This window comes from Stegastes partitus, unplaced genomic scaffold (genome assembly GCF_000690725.1).
Source record: "Stegastes partitus isolate 25-593 unplaced genomic scaffold, Stegastes_partitus-1.0.2 Scaffold2248, whole genome shotgun sequence".
NCBI lineage: Eukaryota > Metazoa > Chordata > Actinopteri > Pomacentridae > Stegastes > Stegastes partitus.
In genome coordinates this window covers 69,068-91,791 of record NW_007579979.1, presented here as the reverse complement: position 1 = coordinate 91,791, position 22,724 = coordinate 69,068, and the positions used below count along the sequence as shown (strand labels likewise).

The 22,724-nt window shown below is 42.0% G+C and overlaps 1 protein-coding gene across 1 annotated transcript in view; it reads left to right on the top strand.

The window, feature by feature from the left end:
• The window catches only part of LOC103374443 (brain-specific angiogenesis inhibitor 1-associated protein 2-like), an 84,756-nt gene that overhangs the window by 36,235 nt on the left and 25,797 nt on the right, over positions 1-22,724 (top strand). The window contains exons 4-7 of the mRNA XM_008304535.1: positions 10,201-10,212; positions 10,802-10,863; positions 11,967-12,038; positions 14,149-14,286. Coding sequence (XP_008302757.1) covers positions 10,201-10,212; positions 10,802-10,863; positions 11,967-12,038; positions 14,149-14,286 — 284 coding nt within the window. The remainder of the gene's footprint in view (positions 1-10,200; positions 10,213-10,801; positions 10,864-11,966; positions 12,039-14,148; positions 14,287-22,724) is intronic.

The window sequence follows — 22,724 nt, the reverse complement described above, 5'->3', positions numbered from 1 at the left end:
ATATAAATATAAATACTTATATAATACTTGTTAACATTCTTAATACCTGTTATTGAATTCTCAGGTTATTGTTATAACGCCAAGCGTCCTGCTCGATATTTCCCACCAGGGGTGACGATGAGTAAATTAGCGTAGCGTGTCTACGTATTTTCTGCTCCCATTTTGTTCCCATTCCTCTACCGCTCGCCTTCCTCTCATATATTCTCGTTGCCGTGGGCTGAACACGCTGTAGCATAACATCCATCTCATTAAAACAATTTTAGGTTAATTTGGACGGCCAAATTTGAGGTCCGGGAAACAATTACCCTTTGGTTAATTAATTCATTGCAACACGATTTTAGAGGAGTGTGTTGGCCTTCAAGGCATGTTCCTCCACTTCATCTGACACGCTGTTAAAGGATAGTCGCCTTTCACAAATGGGAACAAGGCTCAGATAGAATCAGTGATACCATAGACTCGATTAGGAAGCGGCGGGGGAGAATGTAATTCTGACGGGTCAAAAAGCTAAAATTTCCTTCCTGGGGTTTCAATATTCATCAGCGGATTTTAGTGTGTAATTTTCTCCTCATTTGTCTCTCAAATAATTACCCTCCATTCGAGGGAGAAGTGGTTTGAATCACCTCTTGCGCTGCACAGCTGGACGGCGGCGGCAGAAATATGAGCAGTGGCCCCTTGAAGCCGGAGAAAAGAGAAGCAATAATAAAAACAACGTTCTTTGTGGCGCTGAGAAGATACTTATTGTGTTGGTGAGTCACCGAGCATCTCTCAGGGAAATTCTTCCACAATATTGGCTTCTGTTGTCTCTGCAACAGCTTGAAATCTGACGCTGCTCAGTTTAAGGAAAAACTAGTGACCTCGCCACAACCCTCATTTTTCTGAGCCAGCACAGGCTGAATTTCCCCCGAGCTTCAACCCCAATCTAAATTCAGCCGGCATTCATTCTGCGTGGAGGGGGAAACTGCAGCGAGAGCACTCTTTCAAAGCATTTTCTCTCCTTCTTCCACTGCCTTGTCATCGTACTGTCTCACAATGCGAAAGTTCTCCCGCTCCCACGCACATCATCCCACCGGGAGCGGCTACCGGCGAGCTCGTGTCCAACTTTAAAAAGATTGATTGGTGCATTTTGAATCATCAGTTGACTACAAGTCTGTGTACAAAGTCAGAACTAAAGGATGCTGGTGGAGTTTGGTCTTCACTGAGTTATATAACGCTGTACGGGATGACTGAGCTTCTAGAGCGGAGAGGTTGTCTTCATCTGCATGTTCAGTGGTGTCATGTCAGCTGCAGGGAAACTGTTAAAGTGTGTGTTTCTGTGCAGAAGTGTGCACAAATGTTGCAAGCGAAGGTGCAAAAATACATCTTTTCCTTTTGCAAGATTACGATTCATGTTTGCCTGAAGCTGCAGTGCTTCGTCCATTAGTTTGTCAGCTGTTGAATTACAGGCAACTCTTTTTAAAAATATTTTGCGAGAGAAAAAAAGTCCTAAATTCTCTAATTAGTTTCTTAAATGTGATTTTATCTGGTTTCTTTCCTGCTCGATAACTGAATATATTTGGCTTGTGGATAAAACAAGACAACGCTTTGTTCTTTTGGAAACACTGATTAACATTTTCATCTCTTTCCTCACATTTTTGAGGATGATCCAGAGAATAAATGTTTAGCTGCAGCCCTTGAATAAGCCTCGTGTTCAGTTGGAGGCTTTTGTGGTTTGACAGCGTGGAGACTCTTCTCTAGAAGAATGATCAGATGCTTTGTTTGTTTTTTGTTGCTGTTGTTAACTGTAAAATTCCAATTATTCTGATCAACAAATCGGTTTGAGTATTTTTCTCATTACAAGTTCTCTTATTACCGCTCCTTAAATATTCATATTTTCTGTTTTTTTCCCTCCTTCCTCTGTGACAGTACACTGAATATCTTTGAGTGGTGGACAAACAAGACATTTGATGTGATGTTTTCTCCGTTTTCTGATGTTTTATAGACCAAAACAAGACTAATCAACCATAAAAGTAGCCATTACTTGCTAATGAGGTGCTTTTGGATGAAGCTGGACCAGACTAGAGGGACATTTGGGCAGCCAGAGGGGCAGTTGAATAAATTAGACGGGCAGTTTGGCCAACCACTCATCCGCACTAATGTGTTTAAATTTTAAAGCAGCATGTTAAAAAACGAAGAAGATCTCTGTCCAGACAGGTGTTTTAGCACCGTCTCAGTAATCTCATGCAGGTACAGGTGTTGTCATGATGCAGAGGGTTAGTTGAGAGATTTCTTAAACTGCACCAACAGCTGCTAGCGGAGACAACAAGGTCGGCAACGCCTGTAATTCATTATCTATGTTGAATTTCAACTCAAAACAGCCATCATGGCTTCTTCCTGTCCTGAATATGATGTCTCAGAATTTCCAAACTAGAACAGGGTCAGCAGCGTTTGAAGTCTCTGTTTTCGGGTGCTAGAACTCCAGGGCGGTGGCGATGTTTGGTGCAAACGTAGCACAAGTTGTGCAGTTTTAAATGTAATCCTGTAGATGGAGCCTTGCTTAGGCAAACAGAGGGGCATTTTTTTACCCCTCAAGGGTCCAACTACAGTCGCGATAGAGCGGAATTGAATCCTGCGTCTATGAGTCCCACTAGGACACTGACCTTTTTTCTCCAACCTGTCGTGTATTTTAATTCCTGTCTTGGGTCAACTTACTATTTAATTACCAAAACCCAAGTGACCGATCAGTGACGGGGGACAGAGCCGTCCTTCGTCTGTTCGTACGTCATCCGAGCAGCGCCGCGCTACCAATTTAGCTTCCTCTTACTGTCTGTGCCCTTTAAGAAAGTCCTTGTCCTCGCGTCAACCCAGGTGGCGAGAAACGAGAGGAAGAGGCGCATAATGAAGAGAGAGGGACGAGCGGCGTGTTCCCGCCTCATTAGCAGCCTTCACACAGCCAAACACCTCGCTGCCAGCAGAGCGTGCGGGCCCGAGAACCGCCGCTTTGATCGGCCCCACCCGCCATTTATTACTACAACCTGCACCACCTTTCTCTCTGCATCCATCAGCGCTTTCAAACAAGCCCGCCTGTCAACAGTAGGCTGCACGTCTTTGAGTGCCAGTCAAGCTCCAGAAAAGAGATCAGTGAGGGATTGTGCAGCGTTCAATTCCGGTGTAGTCGGGCGGTAATGTAGCTTTAATAATGAGCTGGACTCTGTGAAATGTCCTTGAGGCGTCGCATTGTCCTTGATGCGAGGATTCAGCCAAACGGTGACTTAATGATGCTGATAATGTGAAGAATACAGGCTCCGATCGGCGGCGCTGCAGAATCAAATCAGCTGACGTGCACCAAACTTTACACAAACTGTCCCTTTTTTTTTTTTTTGTAGGAGTAAAAGTTTTGGTTTTCCCAGTTTGTGCATATCAAAATCAAACATGGTGTCATTTGGCTGTCATGCTTTTTAAACAAAGCCTCTTTTTGTGTTTTGCAAGCCTGAAATTCAAATTACAGCCTGTGCAAACTCCGCAGAGACAAACAGCGACAGGGACGCACCAGGTGATGGATCGCTTACAGAAAACAGTTTAAAAACAAAAATCTTTACTCGTTGCTTTCTCGCCGTGGTACCCAATTAGAGGCCAGAAATGATGAGTTAGATGCCAGGGATCGTATTGACCCGCGAGGGTTTGTGTGCGTTTGTCAAAACATAAAAAGCGATCGGGTTCTATCTCTGTCTGTCTCCATCCAGCAGCTCGCGTCTTCTCGCAGATGATCAGTCTTCATTCAGCCGCCATGTAATGATTATGTATAGCCAGTCACTCCGATCGATCTTCTGCAGCTTGATTCCTTTTTAAAAAGAATAATTTTTCTTCTCAGTGGTGCAGAAGTAAAGATATCAAACATGACACGGCGAGACTTGCGTCACCAGGCCTCCAGGATTATTGTCATTCATAAGACGGAGCACGACGACAGGCTTAAATATATGAGCTTCTGTATTACTGCCAGTACAATTCAGGATTATTTTCCGTCATGCTGGACTGCAGATGTACAAAACGTTGATAAACTGTTGACTAGTCGAGTAGATGCTTAAAATGTAAATGCTAATGAGGCATTGTGTCTACTTGTGTGTAAATGCGCGTCCTTGAGGGTGTTTGTGTGCACACAGATGCAGTCGGTGTTTAGCGAAAATTAAAGACCCAGAAGAGCACAACAATAACGGTGTCAATCATGCGGCTTTGAGGAGGACAAATCTCTCTGCAGCACCTTGTACTCCCTCCACTGCAGCTTTCTGGGGATTAGAGCTGCTTGTTTGCTTTCAGGCTCCTATAATACAGTCCCTGCAGAGATGCACACTACATAAAACACCTTCCTTCATGTGGCCATTAACTGCGGCTCGCTCTCCTTTGAGCCCGGGAGCTGCATGGAAAGTAGCTGGGTAATAAACCCAGATGTTAGCGCTGCCCTTTGGTTAGCCTCGCTGAATAATGGGCTCGTTCCCGCCCTGCAGCCAGAACATATACACACACGCTTGCATGTATGCTGCAAGTGTGGTTTGTTCGGGTGTTATGTGAATTGTGAGGATTTTTCTGGAGAGAACTTTACCCGGGTTCGGTTTGTCGGTGTCGAAACGCGAGTCATTAAATGCAACTCTGTGAGCTGTATTTTGGAAGCTGCTCTTACTCGTAGGTGCTTATTTTCTCCCCGCGTGCGCCGTAAACCGTGAAACAATGGATCTTTTGAGTATTACACAAACAATAACTAGTTTACCAAATGAAGTGGCCGTGCATTCAATTAAAATCCCATCCAGTGTTTCCAATTTTGTTTTGTTTTTTTGCATGAAATAGCAATGTCAGGCCATGAGAGAGAAATAATTTGAGCCTAACTGGGAGGTGTGGGGATGCTTTGGTAAACAAAAGCAGCAATTGTGCATTCTTTAATTGATCCGGACCCGTGTGTGTGTGTGTGTGTGTGTGTGTCGAGTGCGGACAACAATGTGCTTTGGTCCCCTTTAAGCCTCAGATGTTGTGATCTGCTGTGATTAACAGTAAGCAGCTTACTCCTGGCGGGTAGAAGTCCGACATTTCACAATGCAAGGTGGGGAGATTTTGGATTAGATGGGTGCAGTTGAAACAAGAACATCCAGGAATTTGGGGATCTTCCAGGTGCAAGATACTGATATGGACCAATGTGGTGCGACCTGTTGGCTCTTTGCAACAGTTTGTATGTCGGTAGTTGGGATTTTAAAGGATGATTCACTCGTATTGTCCTTCATGATCACTGGTAACGATGGCATTGTGACTTAAACAGATCTCTGAAAGCAAGTTTTAAACAAACCTGCACAAACCTCATAACCTCATGGGCTGATTTTTTTTGCCATTAAAGTAGATGTGCATTCATAGTTTTTCATTTTGCACTGTCTAACTTCATTAGAGCAGCATCACTGTTTTCCCAGATTTCAGCTGTTGCTCTGGTGAGGACTTTAAACATTGAGTTGTAATCAGCCAAACTACTGGAAAGAAATTGTATTCTGAGATATCCATCCATCATCTATACACCGCTTAATCCTCACTAGGGTCGTGGGGGGCTGGAGTCTATCCCAGCTGACTCAGGGTGAAGGCAGGTTCACCTGGACAGGTAACCAGTCTATCACAGGGCTACACTTAGAGACAGACAACCAAGCACACTCACATTCACACCTACGGACAATTTACAATCACCAATTAACCTCAGCATGTTTCTGGACTGTGGGAGGAAGCCGGAGAACCCGGAGAGAACCCACGCTGCACGGGGAGAACATGGAGACTCCACGCAGAAAGATTCCGGTGCCCCCACCGGGACGCGAACCGGCGACCTTCTTGCTGCGAGGCAACGGTGCTAACCACCTGTGCCACCCTGCAGCCCCATTCTGAGATATTTCAGGGGGAAAAAAAAAAAAAGGAGCCAAAATGAAAATAATACAAACAAAATTAACATTAATGTTATCTCAAACAACATGCAGATGTTTTGTTATAATCTGGACACTAATATCCTGTTAATTCTGCGCTCATTTTAATAAAATGCAGTGTTCTGGTTTCCCTCTGGCTGGGATCACAAACATACATTACATCACAACCTCCTGGTTCCATTTATTGCCATTAAAGTAGATGTGCATGCATAACAGCGTGTTTTGCACTGTCAAAGTTCACTGTAGCAACTACTCTGAAGACTATAAAATAAGCTCCAAGTTGTAATCAACCAGAACTACCCTTCAGAAGCATAAAAAATAAAAAAATCAAACCAGCGTATTTTATTGGCTGCAGCAGCTGGTGGCGGGGTGACCTCTGATTCACCATCTGCTCAACTGGAGTGTGAAGTGAAGAGACACTGAAGCTCTCAGAGTTGTTGTGGAGCTGAACTCTGACCTGCCTGAGGAGGAGGACGGGAGTGAAGGCTGCCTCCCCTCAGGGATCAATGAAGTCTACCTTTAATTACTCTATAGATGAACACATCTGTTATAAAAGCCTGAAATAATGACCGGGGCTGCATTTTATGGATGCGAGCACAGTGTGAGGTGCAGTTAATCCTGCGGCTGTGTTTCATTCCCAGCTGAAAGGCTTTATATTGGCTGAGGAGGAATGAGTAAGTGGGGTGAAGACGGAGCAGAGATGAGAATTGATGTCTCTCTCTCTCGGTTTCTTTCTTTCACTCTGTACAGTAGCTGATTTGTGGTGGGAGTGTAAGGTCACCAAAAGGAGGACTTTGATCAATTAGGGTCACTGTGTGTTTGTGTTTAAGGGCAAAAGTTTGCTTTCAGAAGTTTCTTGAATTCGAAAACATATAAATAGATGCTATTTCCTACATTTCTAAGCTGTTAAAAGCTAAAAAATTGTTGTAAACTACTTTGAAGTTATAAAGTGTGTGAAGACGCCTCTTAGCTCTGCACCACTGTCTGTGCTGCATGCTCTGCTACATGCGCTGCCGAAACTCCTGAGAAGATTGTAAACAAGTTGAGTGGCTCTCTTTTGGATAACCTGTAATGCCAGTTTTAAATTACAACGAGCCTCTTCTTCTGCATTACTTTCATTTAATATCCGTACAGATCAGACACAACATAGATGATGACGTCGATATATCTTTGCTGTTGTATCCGCTGTAGTTGGTGTAAGTTTTCCACAAAATATCCCACGGAAAGGTCAAAGCAATTTTTTGCTTCAATGAGGCTGCACAATCCTTTTGAAAGCTCACGGATCTGGGGATTTGGTGAACCTTTATGTAACCCGAGACAAGACCCAGGGGAACTCCTCAAGAAAATACAGATTTGCTGATTTAACCTAATTAGTTGAGGAAAATTATGAAACTCCGGTTGAACTTGTCAACATTTCTTTTCAAGTCTGACCCTCAGATTTGGGTTATGGAAGCAAGAAAATGCTATTTAGAGAGATTTTAGCGAGTAAATCAAATTAAAACCGTAAAAAGAAGGGATTCAAAGGTGGCCTGTACGCACCCCTGAGTCCCTTGCTATAAATATTTGAAGCATAATTCAATTTGGACAATTTATTTAGCTCGTATATGAGATTACACTAAATTAGATTAATCTTTCTTGTCATTGCAGAGTGTACAAGTGCTTCAACAGAAGTGCAAAAGAAGCAGTATAGTGCATTACATTGTGTTTTACAGTGTGACATGGACACACTAAGTATATGAATATTAAGCTGTCAATACAATATGAAATGAATAAATGTTCAAGTGTAAATGCAATAAATAGTATCAACAGTATGAACGCTGAGATATGTGCAGAATATCTACAGGATGAATGGAAACACATTTGGAGGAAAATACACTAAAATGAGCCAAAATGAAAACAATACACATAAAATTAACACGAGTAAATAGATAAACAAAGAAAAACGTTATCTGAAAGAGCTCCAGCCTGCTGATATTTTGTTGTAATGTGGAAACTAACAGCCTGTTAATTCTGCTCTCTGTTTAATGTGTTGTTTTTTTTTATAAGATGCAGTGTTCTGGTTTCCCTCTGGCTGGGATCAGCATCAGTATAATTGTGTGTGAGAGAATGAGGTGCTTGAGTTCAGCCCAGTTGCCGGAGCTTGTCGATGGCCAGTGGCTGTTTATTAATGGATGGGATGGAAGTGTGTGTTGGGTGCCCTCCAAGAATCAAAGGAGAGTTTGAAAGTACACGCCGGTGCATTTATCTGCCTCGCTGCCCCTAATGCCCTGTCCTGCTGCAGTCAAACACTTCCACGGTGTTATGGCCTGTCGATGCATTTTCATAAGCAGATGGGTGGCTGTAAAGTAGGCTCGGGACAAAAACTGCTGTGTGTTTTTCCTGCGCGCTCGGGTCCAGAAGATATTTCCGAACCCAGATTTCCCCCGTATGCATGTGTGATATCTTTGGAAGGTTACGTATCGAGAGGAGTGCGGTTTGCTGCTGCGAATACGTCTCTAAAACAAAGAAAACATTGGTAAACTGAAGTCATTACTACTCTTTAACCAATCGATTCATTGCGGAGAATAAAAATTGACATGTTGTCTGTAGATTCTGTCTGTTGTTTTTTTTTTTGGTACTGAAATCACCATTTAAAAAGAGAACTATATCAAGTCGGCTGCCTTTTCTTTTTTTTTTTTAAATCTCCGCCCTGTTGGTTGTTGAGCTGTGATATGAAAACTTGACTTTATGTTCATCCAAAACGCAGACACACCGACGAATACTTTGCAATGCTAGCAGTTAGTTTTGAGCCGACTTGGAAAATGTTAAATAAGTTAAACCCAGCAGTCGTCTTTAAACTGAGCCAGTTCAAAGTTGTGAAAACGCCGGGGTGTCCACAGGCAGCCTGTTCCTCTTGCTGCCAAAAATAACCGATGAATCCTGGATGGATGTTGATGGAGAGCTTTTCTCCTTATGAAAGCAACACTGGAGCTTTTTCCAACCAATGAAAAATTTGGTCAAATGAAAGTATATCGACCAACCCATTGATCGGTAAACCCGAGGCGTGCAGATTTAGCTGCGAGGATGAAGCAGCGCGAGAAACATCCATCAATCTGAAACGCATGTGAGGAGATGCTCAAGTTAAGCACCAGCACTTCAGAGCTGGACTCGAGTCCACTTCTTGAGTAAATATACACTTGTTTTTTTCTTCCACCTCTGCCCCACCTCCTGCTCCGACCTTTCCTAAATCCCCTTCGCCTCCAGCTGAGTCTCATCTGCATGACCGCAGCACTTCCATTAAGCCCATTAATCCCAGCCCACTCTCGGCGTCCCCACCGTCCAGCGTCCACAGGTCCACAAACACCCACCCACGCTCGCGTTTCCTTCACGTCAGCGCTGCAGCAGATATACATTATCTGATGTCAGCATACATTATACAGGAGCCGGATGGGTGTCGTTAGCATATATAAGTGGGCTCATTTGGAACAAATTGGGTCTGCAGCTGTAGGATGTGTTACTGGGGGTGTTCTCAGACGTGTGCCAGGGCCTACTTACCAGTTTATGATATGAATATTATGTCGTTATATAAGCTTACAACAAACGCACTGTCTAGCATTGCCAAATATATTGATAGACATGCAATAGAACATGTTTTACAATCTGTGTTTTTATGCATAACTGAACCTTATCTTCTTAAATGAAGTTTAGATTAAGTTGTACACTTTTGTATTTCATATACAAGTTAAAATTGTTGTAATGTAATATTTCACAGATTTGCTCTGTAATTTTCATAATATATTGATTTTCCTGCTATCTTTGATGGTGAGGTTTCATTTTCAGCTGTAGAGTTCGGCTGATACTGGATTTTCGAGGCAGATGTTCAAGTAATAAACTGAACAATTAAAATACTTTTTTTATTCGATTTGTCAGGAAAAAGTGTAAAAATAATCTCAGAAGTTTGACGCATCACATCAGAAATGGTTGTTGATATTATACTGATGTTAAAGAATGGAATATTCAGAATTACATGAAATTGTTGATATAGGTATTATTTGCTTTTTTTTTTTTTTTTTATACCAATTTGAAAAATCCAGTATTGTTTGGGCTCTCGTAGTGGTTCAGTGTAAACCAGTGGAGGGCCTGACTAACTTCCTGTCTGAGTGTTTTTCTGTGTGAAAACCTGTCGTGTGTCTCATTTTTCTTGGGGTAGTTTGATCTGTCACTGTCTCTCCAGGTCTCTCTCCCTCTGTTCTTTGCTCAAACTAGATCTTTTTGTTCCTTTTTTTACAATGCATTGCATATTCAGAAGAGGCAGCATGTAGGTATCTTAAAACAACACGCACCTCCCTGGCTGCATGAATCATCCTTTTACTTTCTACTTATCTTGTGTTTTTTCTTTTTTTTCTTTTTTTTCCTTTCTCTTTTGGTTTTCTAGCTTCTGATTTTCTTTCTGGGTTCTGCTTTCTTTGGTGTTTTCCCCCTGTTATGCTGTAGTACAACGTATGTCTTAATGCAAAGTAGTGTTGCAAGCTCTTGGTTGAACCTCTGGAAAACCTCTGAGTAGATTTTAACACTAGGATTCTTGAGTAACTCTTTAGTTTTTTGGTTTTTTTTCATTCATTAAGTCTGTGCTGCATATTTCTGTAGTGTTCTTTTGTTTCGGTCACTGGTTTGCGTTTCGTCTGCTACGTCAGCATCATGGCAGATGTTTCATCCTGTCCATCGCTCCCGTCGACACCATACCCTTGTCTCTCATGTGTTCCGTGTGGCTGCATGGTCTGTTTTTTGATTTTTGATTTTTTTTTGCACGATGTATGTAGCTCTCATAGATTTAATATCACTCTCTCTTCTCTCTCCCCTCCCTCTTTTTGTTTATTGTCTCTCTTCTCTTTGTCTTCTCTCTGCAGGGGAGGTGCTCTTTCAGATGGCTGAAGTGCACAGACAGATCCAGATCCAGCTCGAGGAGATGGTGAGCATGTGGTGGTGGTTGGTGGCGGCGACGTTGCTAAAATCAGCACTTCTTTTAAGCCGTGAGATGGGAACCAAACAGATTGTGGTGGCTTTTGTTTTGGACTTCCCACATCAGATGCTATATTTTATATTTAATACTCGGCAAGACGCACTCTTTACCGTACTTGAGTAGCTTCTAGTGTACTCCAGTTTTCTGAAGGCGGCGGCTCATCCTCACTTAAGTACGACGTGTTTACTGAGCTGATTTGTAAATTACAGCCATTACAGACCGAGAAACGTTTTCATTTCAGTTCTCCAAAGGTCTGTCTTTGAATCTGACAAAGAGAAAATTGGCCAATTGTGGCAACATTAGAAGAAAATGTTCAGTCAACCGAGAGAAGAAGTAAGGAGCAGCCAGGATTTAGTCTTTATGCAAATTATGTTAAAGGGTATTTTTGAAATTGTTTGTCCTCGATCTTTTGGATAATGGATGTCAAAGAGCCACAGCAGTGACAACAGCACAATATACAAAAGAAGGCAGTGAACAGCAAACGATTATAGCTTCTGTTATACATACGACTGTGTTTACGCTTCAAAATGCAATCTAAAATGCTGAAGTGCCTGCTTTTAAAGCTAACCCCTTGCTGATGCTAGCTGAACAAAACATTCCAGAGATGAAAACTGGGAAAGAAAGAGGACAAGAGATCACTAAGTGCAGCAAAGAAGTTTCTTTCGTGCGTTACGAGCCAACATAGGATGTAATCTGTGCTGTATATAAACAACCTCTGGTTCAACTTTGCTCTCTCAGTTTACACACAAATACATGCCGAACGTGCAAAGACAACAAATAGTCTTGGCATGCACTTCACATGCCGCACATCCTCCCATAATCCTTTTGGGTGTGGCATTTCCGAAGGCAACACAAATACGTCCCTTCGAGTCGCTCTTGCGCCACGACGCCGAAACGGGCTCTGCATTCCTTTTTTGTCAAAACGAGCCACTGCGGTTGAGCATGTATGATTAATTGAGGTTCAGTTTTAATGCGTGTTTGTTGCATTGTTTTTGAGGTTTCTGTTTGTGTGTCTGTGTGTGTGTGTGTGTGTGTGTGTGTGTTTCTCGCAGCTGAAGTCTTTCCACAACGAGCTGCTCACGGAGCTGGAGAAGAAGGTCGAGCTGGACGCACGCTACCTGAATGTGAGATTCCTTCTCGATGCACAGTTAAACAGAGTCCCAGTGTTTTATAAGGCCACAGTGTGTTGCACAAGCCTGTGAGTTATGTGACAAATCCAGAGAATTACCGCTAAACCTTTACTGAGCCCTTTAGCCTCCTTTAGCTCATTGTTTCGGCTTTGCAGTGTATTTGCAGCCTCAGCACTCTCATAAACGTTGATTCCTGCGGCAGCAAGCAGCTGTTTCGCTGATAAACCTGCGGCGCACAATCAACAGAAACATTTGGAAACTAGCTGGTGGAGGCAGAAGCTGTTTTTTCTCAGAAGTTGGTGGAGACCAAAGCAGAGCTAAAAGAGTCACTCACAATAATCACGTTTTATAGCATTTTGTAGCCTTTTTTCTGTAATTTCCCACCAAAAAACAGCCAAATTCAGGTTAACATATGAGAAAAATAGTTTTTTTTGTGGTATTCTGCACAATGGAGAAATATAAACCAGTCTGTGTCTTTAATTGTGTGCATACGTAGCATTTATTATTTATCATTTGTAATGTTAGCAGATATCAGCTTTTCAGAAAGAATCATTGAGAAAATCTTCTGAGAACCTACAGTGACTGATCAAAGCTGGAGGCGGATTTCACTTATCACTTTCACTTAATATGTTAAATAGACATTTATAGGCGGTGATTTCTGGCAGTTTTTCCCATAAATGTTCAGTCTTAATCTGTACCGAGCTGGAAGTTATGTAATTCTTTTTTTTTTTTTTTGAGGCACCACTCCTCTTTTGCAGTTTTAGTGAAGAAGATTCCAGCTTAAATTATTGATTGAATGATTTTTTTTCTATCATTATTCAGAGCACTAATGTTAGCTATTACTGCTTGAGGAGATTCGCATGGCATCATATTGAGATTCATTATGTAACGGCGTACCTGACCCACCACGAGCTTGAATAAAACATCACCTTTAACGTCAGCGAGGCCTCTCAGGGGAGCCGAGTGATGGGAAATACAGTACGAACCACGCTCTCATAAAACCACTGGCTTGGAGACAAAATGCACACTCTCTCCTTAATTTTCCAGCAGCTTTCATCCAAACCACTGCAGCAAGTTATATAAATTACTTCCTACTCTGAATTATGAGTCATTCTGTGGAAATGAGGACTTTTGCAGAAAAAAAAAAGAACCGACTTATGTGGACAAATTCATTTATGGCAATCAGCGGTTTGGAATAAGTCCCAAAAACATTTTATAATTTTAGACAGAGGACGTATCAGCATGTTTGGAAGGCTCTTGGCTGAATGTCATTTGGATATTACAGTCAAAAATGATGATGTACTCAAATGCAAATGGGCTACAGAGCCATAAATGACCTCATGCTTTAAAGGTCCAACGTGCAGGATTTAGAGGGATGTATTGGCAGAAATGGAATATACTGCTCATAATTATGATTTCATTATGTTTAATCATCTGAAATTAACATGGAGTCCACCTTGTTGCAAAACCATCTTCTGCAATCTGCACGCTCACCACTAGGCGGCACGAAATCTTGCGCACTGCACCTTTAAATTTGACTTGCGTGCTCTCTCGAGTTGTTTGAATAGTGTACATAAATGCTGCACACAAAAAAACTGTGTTGGTGCAGTTTAAGGAGTTATTTCTTGAGTTTTTTTTACACATAGCTAACAATGTTGGTGAGATTTTGGGGCAAAATAACACAATTTGGAGGAATAAGCAAGTATTGCGAGGGTAGAATATAGCAAATAAAATGACACTTGAACTTCTAATGCAAAACGAAGACATATGCGAGTGCTGTCATGGATTTGGAAATGAAACAAGTAGTGCATTTTGGCGATGTACAGCACCGGATTTTAACAAATGATTGAAATTTTTGTGATTAGAAGGCACTTTTTAACATCAAATGTAAGTTTATTTTGTAGAGGGTTATCCATTTGGTTTTTCCAAAATGGCCGAGGCTAGCTCTGGTCCAGTGACTGCTAACTCAAAAAAAACAATCTGGTCCTGCAACAATGAGGCGGTAAAAACAAGAGCTTGTCAGGTCAATCTAAAACAAATGCATGCCGGTTTAAAATATGCGAACGCTGCCGTGCCCCCGCTGACTTTGTGCTGCCCCCCTCAGGCTGCGCTGAAGAAGTACCAGATGGAGCACAAGAGCAAAGGGGAGAGTTTGGAGAAATGCCAGGCGGAGTTGAAGAAGCTGCGCAGGAAGAGCCAGGGCAGCAAACACCCGTCCAAGTATGGAGACAAGGAGATGCAGGTCAGTCCCAGTGTGGGTTCCTATGTTACTGGTGTGTACTTATGAAAGCAGCTGTGTGCAGGTGGCTGATATTTTGAGTGCTGGTGCTTCTTTTGCATCGGTTTGGCTTCTGCAATGGATCACTGATCAATATCCTTCAGGCTCGCTGCAGGAACGCGGTATAAAAATGCATGCTAACATGTTTACAACCGTGCGTGCCAAAGAAATGTGACCCCGTTGGCGTCGGGCCAGCATGTGGTGCAGAGAACCTGCCACTCAGCCTCCAGAGAGAACATTTATTTCTCCATCTTTATTTCGGCAAAGTCAGAATTGGAATCGCAAACACAGACATTTGGTGAACTCGTGCTGACTCTTCAGTCTGCCACGTCCTCTCAGATGCTTTTTCCCTCCTCCTGATGGGATTTGAGCTTCAGTGCGTCTAGTAATCCGTGACTGCCGCCGGGGCTGATGGGATAGGACGTGCTGAGCTGAATGGGATGGGGCCCCCGACCGGGCGAACACAGTTTGTGTGCCAGTCTGTGATGCTCTTCACAGTGAGAGAGGTGGAGATAGATATGCATTTTGAGTTTTTTTTCTATCGATCTGTTTTGTGATTATCATGTAAATGTATCAAAACTGGTGGAATATATTGAAAAAGTGAAGATTTCCGGTCACCAAACAACAACAAATCCCAATTAAATTAATAGAGAATTTTAAAAAAATAAAAAATAAAAAATGGATGCATGTGTTTCTACACCTACCAGGGATGTTAGAATTCAAATTCCATTCAAATATGTTTCAGGTTAGAGTCCAAAACATGTGATATAAAATATAGATTTTGAAACTTCTAATAGAAAAGTCAGAATATTATAAGAAATACATGAACAGTGTTACATAAAAACACACAAAGGCTAAACGGCAAACGTGTATTATGAGACTATCAAGTTTCGCTGCTTTGACTTTGTAACTCTGCCAAAGTGCTTCCATAACTTTGTTTATCTCCGTCATCAGCTGCTGCACTTCTGACTGTTGCATAACATTTGTTTATGATATGCGGGGCAGGTGATTGGGTTAAGTGAGGCATATTTCTGCCGTGCTCAGGTAGCTGCTGCGGTGGAGGCGTGATTAGACGCTGCAGTGTCTGTAGGTGTTGCGGTGACACATGGTGGGCGGGTTTTCTTACGCAACCCGTATGGGAGATGGTGCTGCGTCCGCCGAGCTGCTCTTCGGTGCACCGAGAGGCCGATGGAGGACAAGGAGGTAACGGGAAGGACGGTGAAGAGTTTTGTGTTTAGTAGCAGCTGCAGCGATGAGGCTGGTATTGTTTTTACCTTGTATGTGTGTGTCATCGTGGCTAAAAGTGGTCTGGAGACACGGACTGTAGTGGGAAATACTATAACGGTTTGAGTGCTTTTGCAGGTGTTTATGTCGGTCAGATTTTGTACCTGCAGTAGAGTAACAGCATAAACGATGCAGTCATGAAACAGTGCCGGGGTTCAGCTGAGTTCAAAGATGAGTCTGATTCAACCCATGAGTGCTCATGTAGTAATGTAATAATTACTACTATGTACTCTGGGGTCTGTACTTCAGGGGTCTTGACTGGTGTGATGTCATCACTAGTTATTGTTTATGCTTTTTAGGAGGTGTGAATATGTAGGCACCCTGCAATGCACTGTAAACGAAACCCCCAAACTGAAATGTTCAGAAACTGTAAAAACACTGAAAATGACAGCAAACATCTGTACAATAATGACATTTTTAGCTGATTTACGGACAGCAAAAATGAATTTTCACAGTTGTAAAACAACATTATGTGTAGTTTTGTTGAATTTTTGAAAATGTTTTGCTTTTGATGCTTTAAAAATGAACGCATTTGTTGGTTGATTGTAATTTCATTAGAAGTTATCTTCATGAAAAAAGATTCATGCAAACAACATTGACGTAGAAGAATACGCTTTTCCTCTAACATTAACTGTATTTTTAATTACCAGTCTCAACTGAACTTAAGGTAGAGAATAAAATTACTGAGATGATTTTATTAAATATTAAAGCTTGGAATTTGTGGGTAAATCAACCAACACAGATATTTGATTTAAAATGATATTAAGTTTATTATTATGTCAACCCAGTCCATCATATTTCCAACTTAAATCGTTTATATAAATCATTAAATTAGGTTTTTTTTTTTCTTTTTCTTGCACCCTGTGTGTATATGTGAAGAAAAAAAGTGTAATCGTGGAGTCAAAAACAGAACCATTTCAAATGTCCAAGGACTGACAGAGGGCTGATGAAACCCACATGTTTGGATGGAACAGGGACAATTTGATTAGGCTTATAATAGTTGTGCACACATGAGAAGCTGCGACACGTCTTGCAGCAGAACCATCATTACAGTGCAGAGAAAACATGGTGTCAGAGGTTAAGGGCTAATTGTGCAGCACTTCCAGAGGCCGGAGCAGCCGCCCTGCACCGCTCCGTGGCGGCAGCAGGGGAGGTAATTATTGTGTAATTGTTAGTGTTGTTGCGATGGATGGCTGCTGGAGCATGAAAGGGGCGGCCGGCCCGGTCGCTCCAAAAAATCGATACAGGGAGCAACAGCAGCAGCAACACGGGAACGTTGAGGCCCAGAGTCCTGCAGCCCCTCTGGGCTTTAGGAGCTTATCGGGTGTGAAAGCTCCAGTCTCAGCTGGGAGGCCTCTCCTGTCTCCGGTTGTTTCATCTCGAGAGGGAAACTGAACGTCCACAATCTAAAACATCGCTAATTTGAATTTCAGAGACCAGCGTGTGCATGTGTGTCTTCATTACCTCCAGCTAAAAGGGGTTTTCATTGCTAGTTAGCAGGATATCTTAAAATCCTGTAAATGTCTGTGAAGTTTAAGGAGTCATTTTTTTGTGTCGATCAGACTTTTTTCTTTTTCTTTTTTTAACTGCTAGTGGTTTAACTTGAACTCTTGGACAATCTTGGTGAAAAGTGCTGTTGCTTTCAGGTCCATCTTTCCTCACACTGTTGGAATCTTTCTTTTTAAAAGTCAAGGCTGCACAGTCCACTGAAAACATGCAAATGTGCATTTTGGACCGTCTGAGTAGCAAGTACAGAGGGACACGTGTGTTTAGGTGCCAGATTCCTGTTGTGCATCATGTGGGACTTTTGTGGGATTCAGGCTTTGGCAAAAACAGGCGACACCAGTCAAAAGGTGAAAGAACAGATCTGGCTGTTTGAAGATGCAATATGGCGCCTATACAGTCTGTATCTGGGCGCTTACGGCAGACAGTATGTTTGTGCAAAGCTCGAAATCTGTGAATGTGTTTGCTCGCTTGCTTCTGCATAATGATGCCATGTAAAGCGTCGTCCTCGCTGTCCAACTTTTAATTAAACGATGCCACAGCTCGCTGGTGCCTTTTGGAGCAGCAAGATAAAAAAAAACAAAAACAACAAACAGCACAGATTAAAGTAATCGCCACTCGCTCCTCCTGCTCATGACTGATGTTAATATTAAGTCCTCAGGAGCTGTGAAACACTGAGATCCTGCCTGAGCTGATAAATCTCCTGGTGAATTTGTACTGTAGCATGATTGGTGGAAAAGGGAAGTTAGTGGCTTCAGCTGATGCTACTATGAATATAAAAAATGCTCATCGACCCTCCCCCTGTCACTGCATTGTGTTCTGCAGAATTGTCTTCTTTCTGTTGTATAATGAAGTGACATGAGCTGTGTTCCCATATCATCGTCAAGCAAATTTGAAATGAATAAACGTCCCAATAACGTGCTTTGGAGCTCATAAACAATATTTTGGCTACGTTACACTTAATTAATGGACAACAAGAAGCCGGAAACCAAACCTGTTTGCATTTCACTAGAAAACCTAGAAGAAGAAGAAGAAACTGATAAAAACTTTGTCGATCTATGAGAGAAACAAATGGAGAGACGTCTTCAGAAATAGTTTTCATTCAGGAGTTTTATTTATCATCTCAGGTGGAATCAGCCATGTTTCAGGGACAACAAAAGAAAGTCACATGAGTTAAATGTTCACTACGTCAGCACTTACTCAGAAAAGTTCATTAATGTCCGTTTAGAAAAACAATCAAAATAGCATCTCAAGTGAGCGGAAAAACCTTTTTGCAAAATTAAGAATGCTGTTTTCAAATTTTGCTGTTTTCATAAATGTTTTCTACTAAAATAAGACAATTTAGACAATAAATAAAACATTTTCTCCTAAAATGCTCATATGTTAACATTGGCATTGGATTTGGTCTGTTATGTTGCGCTACCTTTTAGTATCTCTTAATTATGTTCCTTAAACGTGCTGCCTTGACTCTGCAGGCGTCTGCTGACAGTGAAGGTTCTTTAACTTCCTACCTTGTGGTGTAGCTTCTATAGCAGACGAGCTCCCTTACAGTCTGCAGGAGAAGTGGGTGGCTCAAGGTGTCACGATTGGGCGCCATCGTTCGTCAGTGTTTCACCTCCAGAGGCTTCAGGAGTGAATCTCAGCATCCCTCCACCCTCTAGACTCATTTACTCACTTATGAACCCAGGTGGAGTTCTTTCTCCTCATCCAAAACCCCTGGCTGCCCTCATTAGCCGCTCGGAGCTACCGGTTGTAGCGCTGACGTGGCCACAAACGCTCAACAGCTGACCTTCACCAGCTGGATCTTTGATGTCCAGCGTACCTCAGCTTCCTCTGCTGCATCCTCGGGCCGTCACAAGCCGGATGACGGAAAGAAATTTAGCGGCACAAGGTCTAGTCTGAGGTTTGTTGACGCAATTTCAGCGGCGAAGGCAGAGCCAGTCTGCCACCAGCCTCCGGTCGATGTTATGATTAATGCTGTAACAGTTAGTCAGTCCATTTGTGGAATAGTAAACACCAGCAACCTCGGTTAATTAATCATTTGAGCCGGTAGTTCCCAAACTGTGGGTGGAAAGCCCCGCCGGAGGTCACGAGATGAATATAAAGGGTACCAGGAGGCTAACTGGAGTAGAAAATTGTAAAAATTACTCAGAATTACGTTTATTGTTCAGATTTTTCTCCTGATATTTATTCTCTCAGGGGTCTACAAGTTTCTAAGAAGTAAAAGATGAGGATTTTTGATTTTGTTTTTTCATTTATTAAGGTTAAATCAACAAACATTTCCTGCTTCAAGCTTCCCAAACAGGAGGATTTTCTACCTTTCTCAGTTTTATATCACTGTAAATAGAATGTTCTCACTCTCTTTTAAGACTATTAATTGATAAATGGTATATAATGGAGATCGATTTATAAGTCAGTAGTTGCTGCCTGATTGAGTCACATTGGCACTTGAACTAAAAAAAAAAAAAAACAGTATAGTGACAGTGGAAAGGGAGGCATTGCATCAGGATTAAGAGGGTTTGAATCGGAAAAAAAAAAACCAAAACTGCTTTGTTGACAAAAGAACTGACTTTTATCTTGTCGCAGTACAAGACACAGGCTCTCCCAGTCTCCATGTTCTTCCATCTCTTTTATATCAAAAAAACTGAGCAGAACTGTGGACACTTTTTAATGAGATGTTTCTCCACGAGAAGCAACCCTGTGAGTGATATTAATTGCAGTTCCCGACATGTGAGTTCAGAGCAGTAGCACCGATCCGACACGAAAACCGCGAGGGATGACGAGGAGGAGAGAATTACCTGCCTCATGTAAACACTTTCCACCTGCTTAGTTCCAGTTTCTGACATTTTTAATGGCTGGATGGTTGATAGAAAGGTGGGATGAGAGGCAGAATAAGAGAGCAAACCACGAGGAGGAGGATCTGCTGGAGGAGTCGCACTAAATTGCTCGACTCGGCCGTGATGATTAATGATCTTCTTCTGTCGCCTCGGTTCTTTTGTTTTCCTTTCAGACGGCTGCATCAAACGCATTTCTGCCTCAAAGTTTCATGCAGATGTTGTGGAATTGGTTTATGGATTGAGAGAAATGTAGTCCCCGTCCTTGTTTTTCAATCCATATTCTGACACTTTTGTTTTGATCATTACATTGGCGGAAAATAGAATCCACACGACGATATGGTTTCCTGTGATGTTCAGACTGTAATGCATCTTTAAAACGCCCTCCAACAAATACCCAATTTAAAAACAAATACTTCAACGGCAATCCACAACTAATTTCCACTAAAAGCTACAGATAACGATGAATATATTTTCAGGTGGCAATGAAACAAACATCTGAAATATGAACATCTTTTATCTCAAAGACCATGTATACCATGGCAGTCTGGAGTTTCCAATTATTCCTCTAAATCATAGTTTTCTGTGATGGAATCAATAAAACACATGAATCTTTGTCACAAAAAAACTACGATGCATTTCGGTTCCTTTATCCATTTATTATATGTTTTCTGGAAAAAAATGACGATCTGCTGCTGCTGCTCACATGGAGTCAGGTGGAACAAAGATTTTGCTATTGTGGCCACAATGGCCCGAAATGTGTTTGTAGGAGGGAAGGTGAGGCCTTTAACCCAAAGAACACCAAACCTACCATCCAGCATGGAGGTGGCAGCATCATGCTCTGGTTCTGTTCTGCTGCCAGTGGATCTGGAGCTTTACACAAAGTTAATGGAACAATGAAGAAGGAGGATCACCTCCACATTGTTCAGGAAAACCAAAAACCATCATCAGAAGGTTGATCTTGGACACAGTTTGATGTTCCAACCCGACAATGAGCCCAAACACATCAAAGTGGTGAAGAAATGGTTCCATCAGGCTGGAATGAAGGTTCTAGACTGGTCTCCCCAAAGTCCTGACTGGAACCATCCAGAACCTGTGGACTGATGAAGGAACAAGTCTGAGTCAGAGTTTAGTTGAACTGCACCAGGAGTCAAAGATTCAGTCAGAAGCTTGTGGACGGAAACTAGTTGAGATTAAAATGGTCAAAGGACATTTAACCCAATATAGACGCAGACTTTGACAATTTTCCAGAAGACCAATAATTGATCCATGAAAGAACCAAAATACATGATTGTTTAAAACGAGTTATAGGAGTCATTGGAAACTCAAGACTGGCACGATACGCACGGTCATTTACAAATGGACGTCAACTTTTGTTCACAGCTGTACAAGTCACAGCTTGATAAATCCACCAGCTTGTTCCATGTCTTCCCATCCATTTGTAGACTATTTTGGAAAACCAACATCTGGCCTCCCTACAGCCATGTCATTGGGCCTTTCAGGTTGTATTTAGATACAGCGGTGCATTGAGCCAACATCAGCAGTAGTTGAGGGAGTCTTTGCCTTCTTAAATAAGTAGAAGTGCAAATATCACTCTGCAAAAGTACGCTGAAGGTTTTCAAAGTAACGGCATTTCATTCTCTTGCTGTCTTTCCACACATCTCCTGCCTCTCTTCACTGTAACTCTGCAAACTGGGTGGAAACGCCAATGAAATGGTCTTTTTAAAAACAACAGTCTGTTATTACTTATAGCGTTTTTGGCAGTTTATTTGCCTTCATCTCAGTGAGACAGAAGAGGTTTGTTAGTTTCAAGGAAAATCTGAGCTCGTTTGAGCAGTGCAGGTGTTCTTTTACCTCTGCACCGCATGAATAAATTTGCATACAGCCTCACACTGCTTAACATCCCTCCGGTGAGATTAGTGTAATTTGAAGAAAACATCTTTTAAAAAAAAATACCACATTTTCTCAGCGAGCGTAATTACTGATGATCTTTTTGACTCGCTGACAGGTTTCATTACTCAGCAGAGTTTTTGCACCAGTGGTCCCGACCACCTTCGCTGTGAAATAAGTCAATAAACGACGGACGCACTCTCCCTCCAAGCACATGTCCTAAATGCTGATTGTGCTCGCCGTCAGCAGAAACCAGAAGCAGCTTTCGGTCAGATTTATATTTTGTGTATAGCAGGAGCTTTAGAGAGTGGCTGATTGGCAGTGGCATGAAAGAGCAGTTGGAATGTAATTAGTGCTCCATATCTGAGACTGATCACTACATGCACTGCAGGCCTGATGCATTGAAGTTACATGAATAATGGACGAGACTTGAGCTGCGGTGAATAAATGTGCTTTAATGTACTTTAATGTGCAGCACATGAATCCTCCGGGGATCTTGTGATAAACTATGCTGCGAGCTTAAAGCGCTCACACCGTATACACCATATGGTTTTCTTGCACAACGTCAGTAAGAGGAGAAGCGTTTAACAGGAGTCACGACATCAGACGTGTAAGCATCATCTACAATATATATATGATGCAAGATATGGTGCAGTAAACATGACAGGATGACCCTTTTTGGGATAATTTACATGCATTATGTTGCATTTCATTACCAGCCAAGCATGTCAACTAAATTAATTAAATTAACACACTGCGCCTGCAAACTTTAACCAGCTTGACTGACTGCGTTAGAGCAGAAACAAACAGTCAATTAGTCCCTCAACAGAGAATTGATAATTATTATTTATTTAAGTAAAGATGCCAAATACTTGCTGGTTCCAGCTTCTC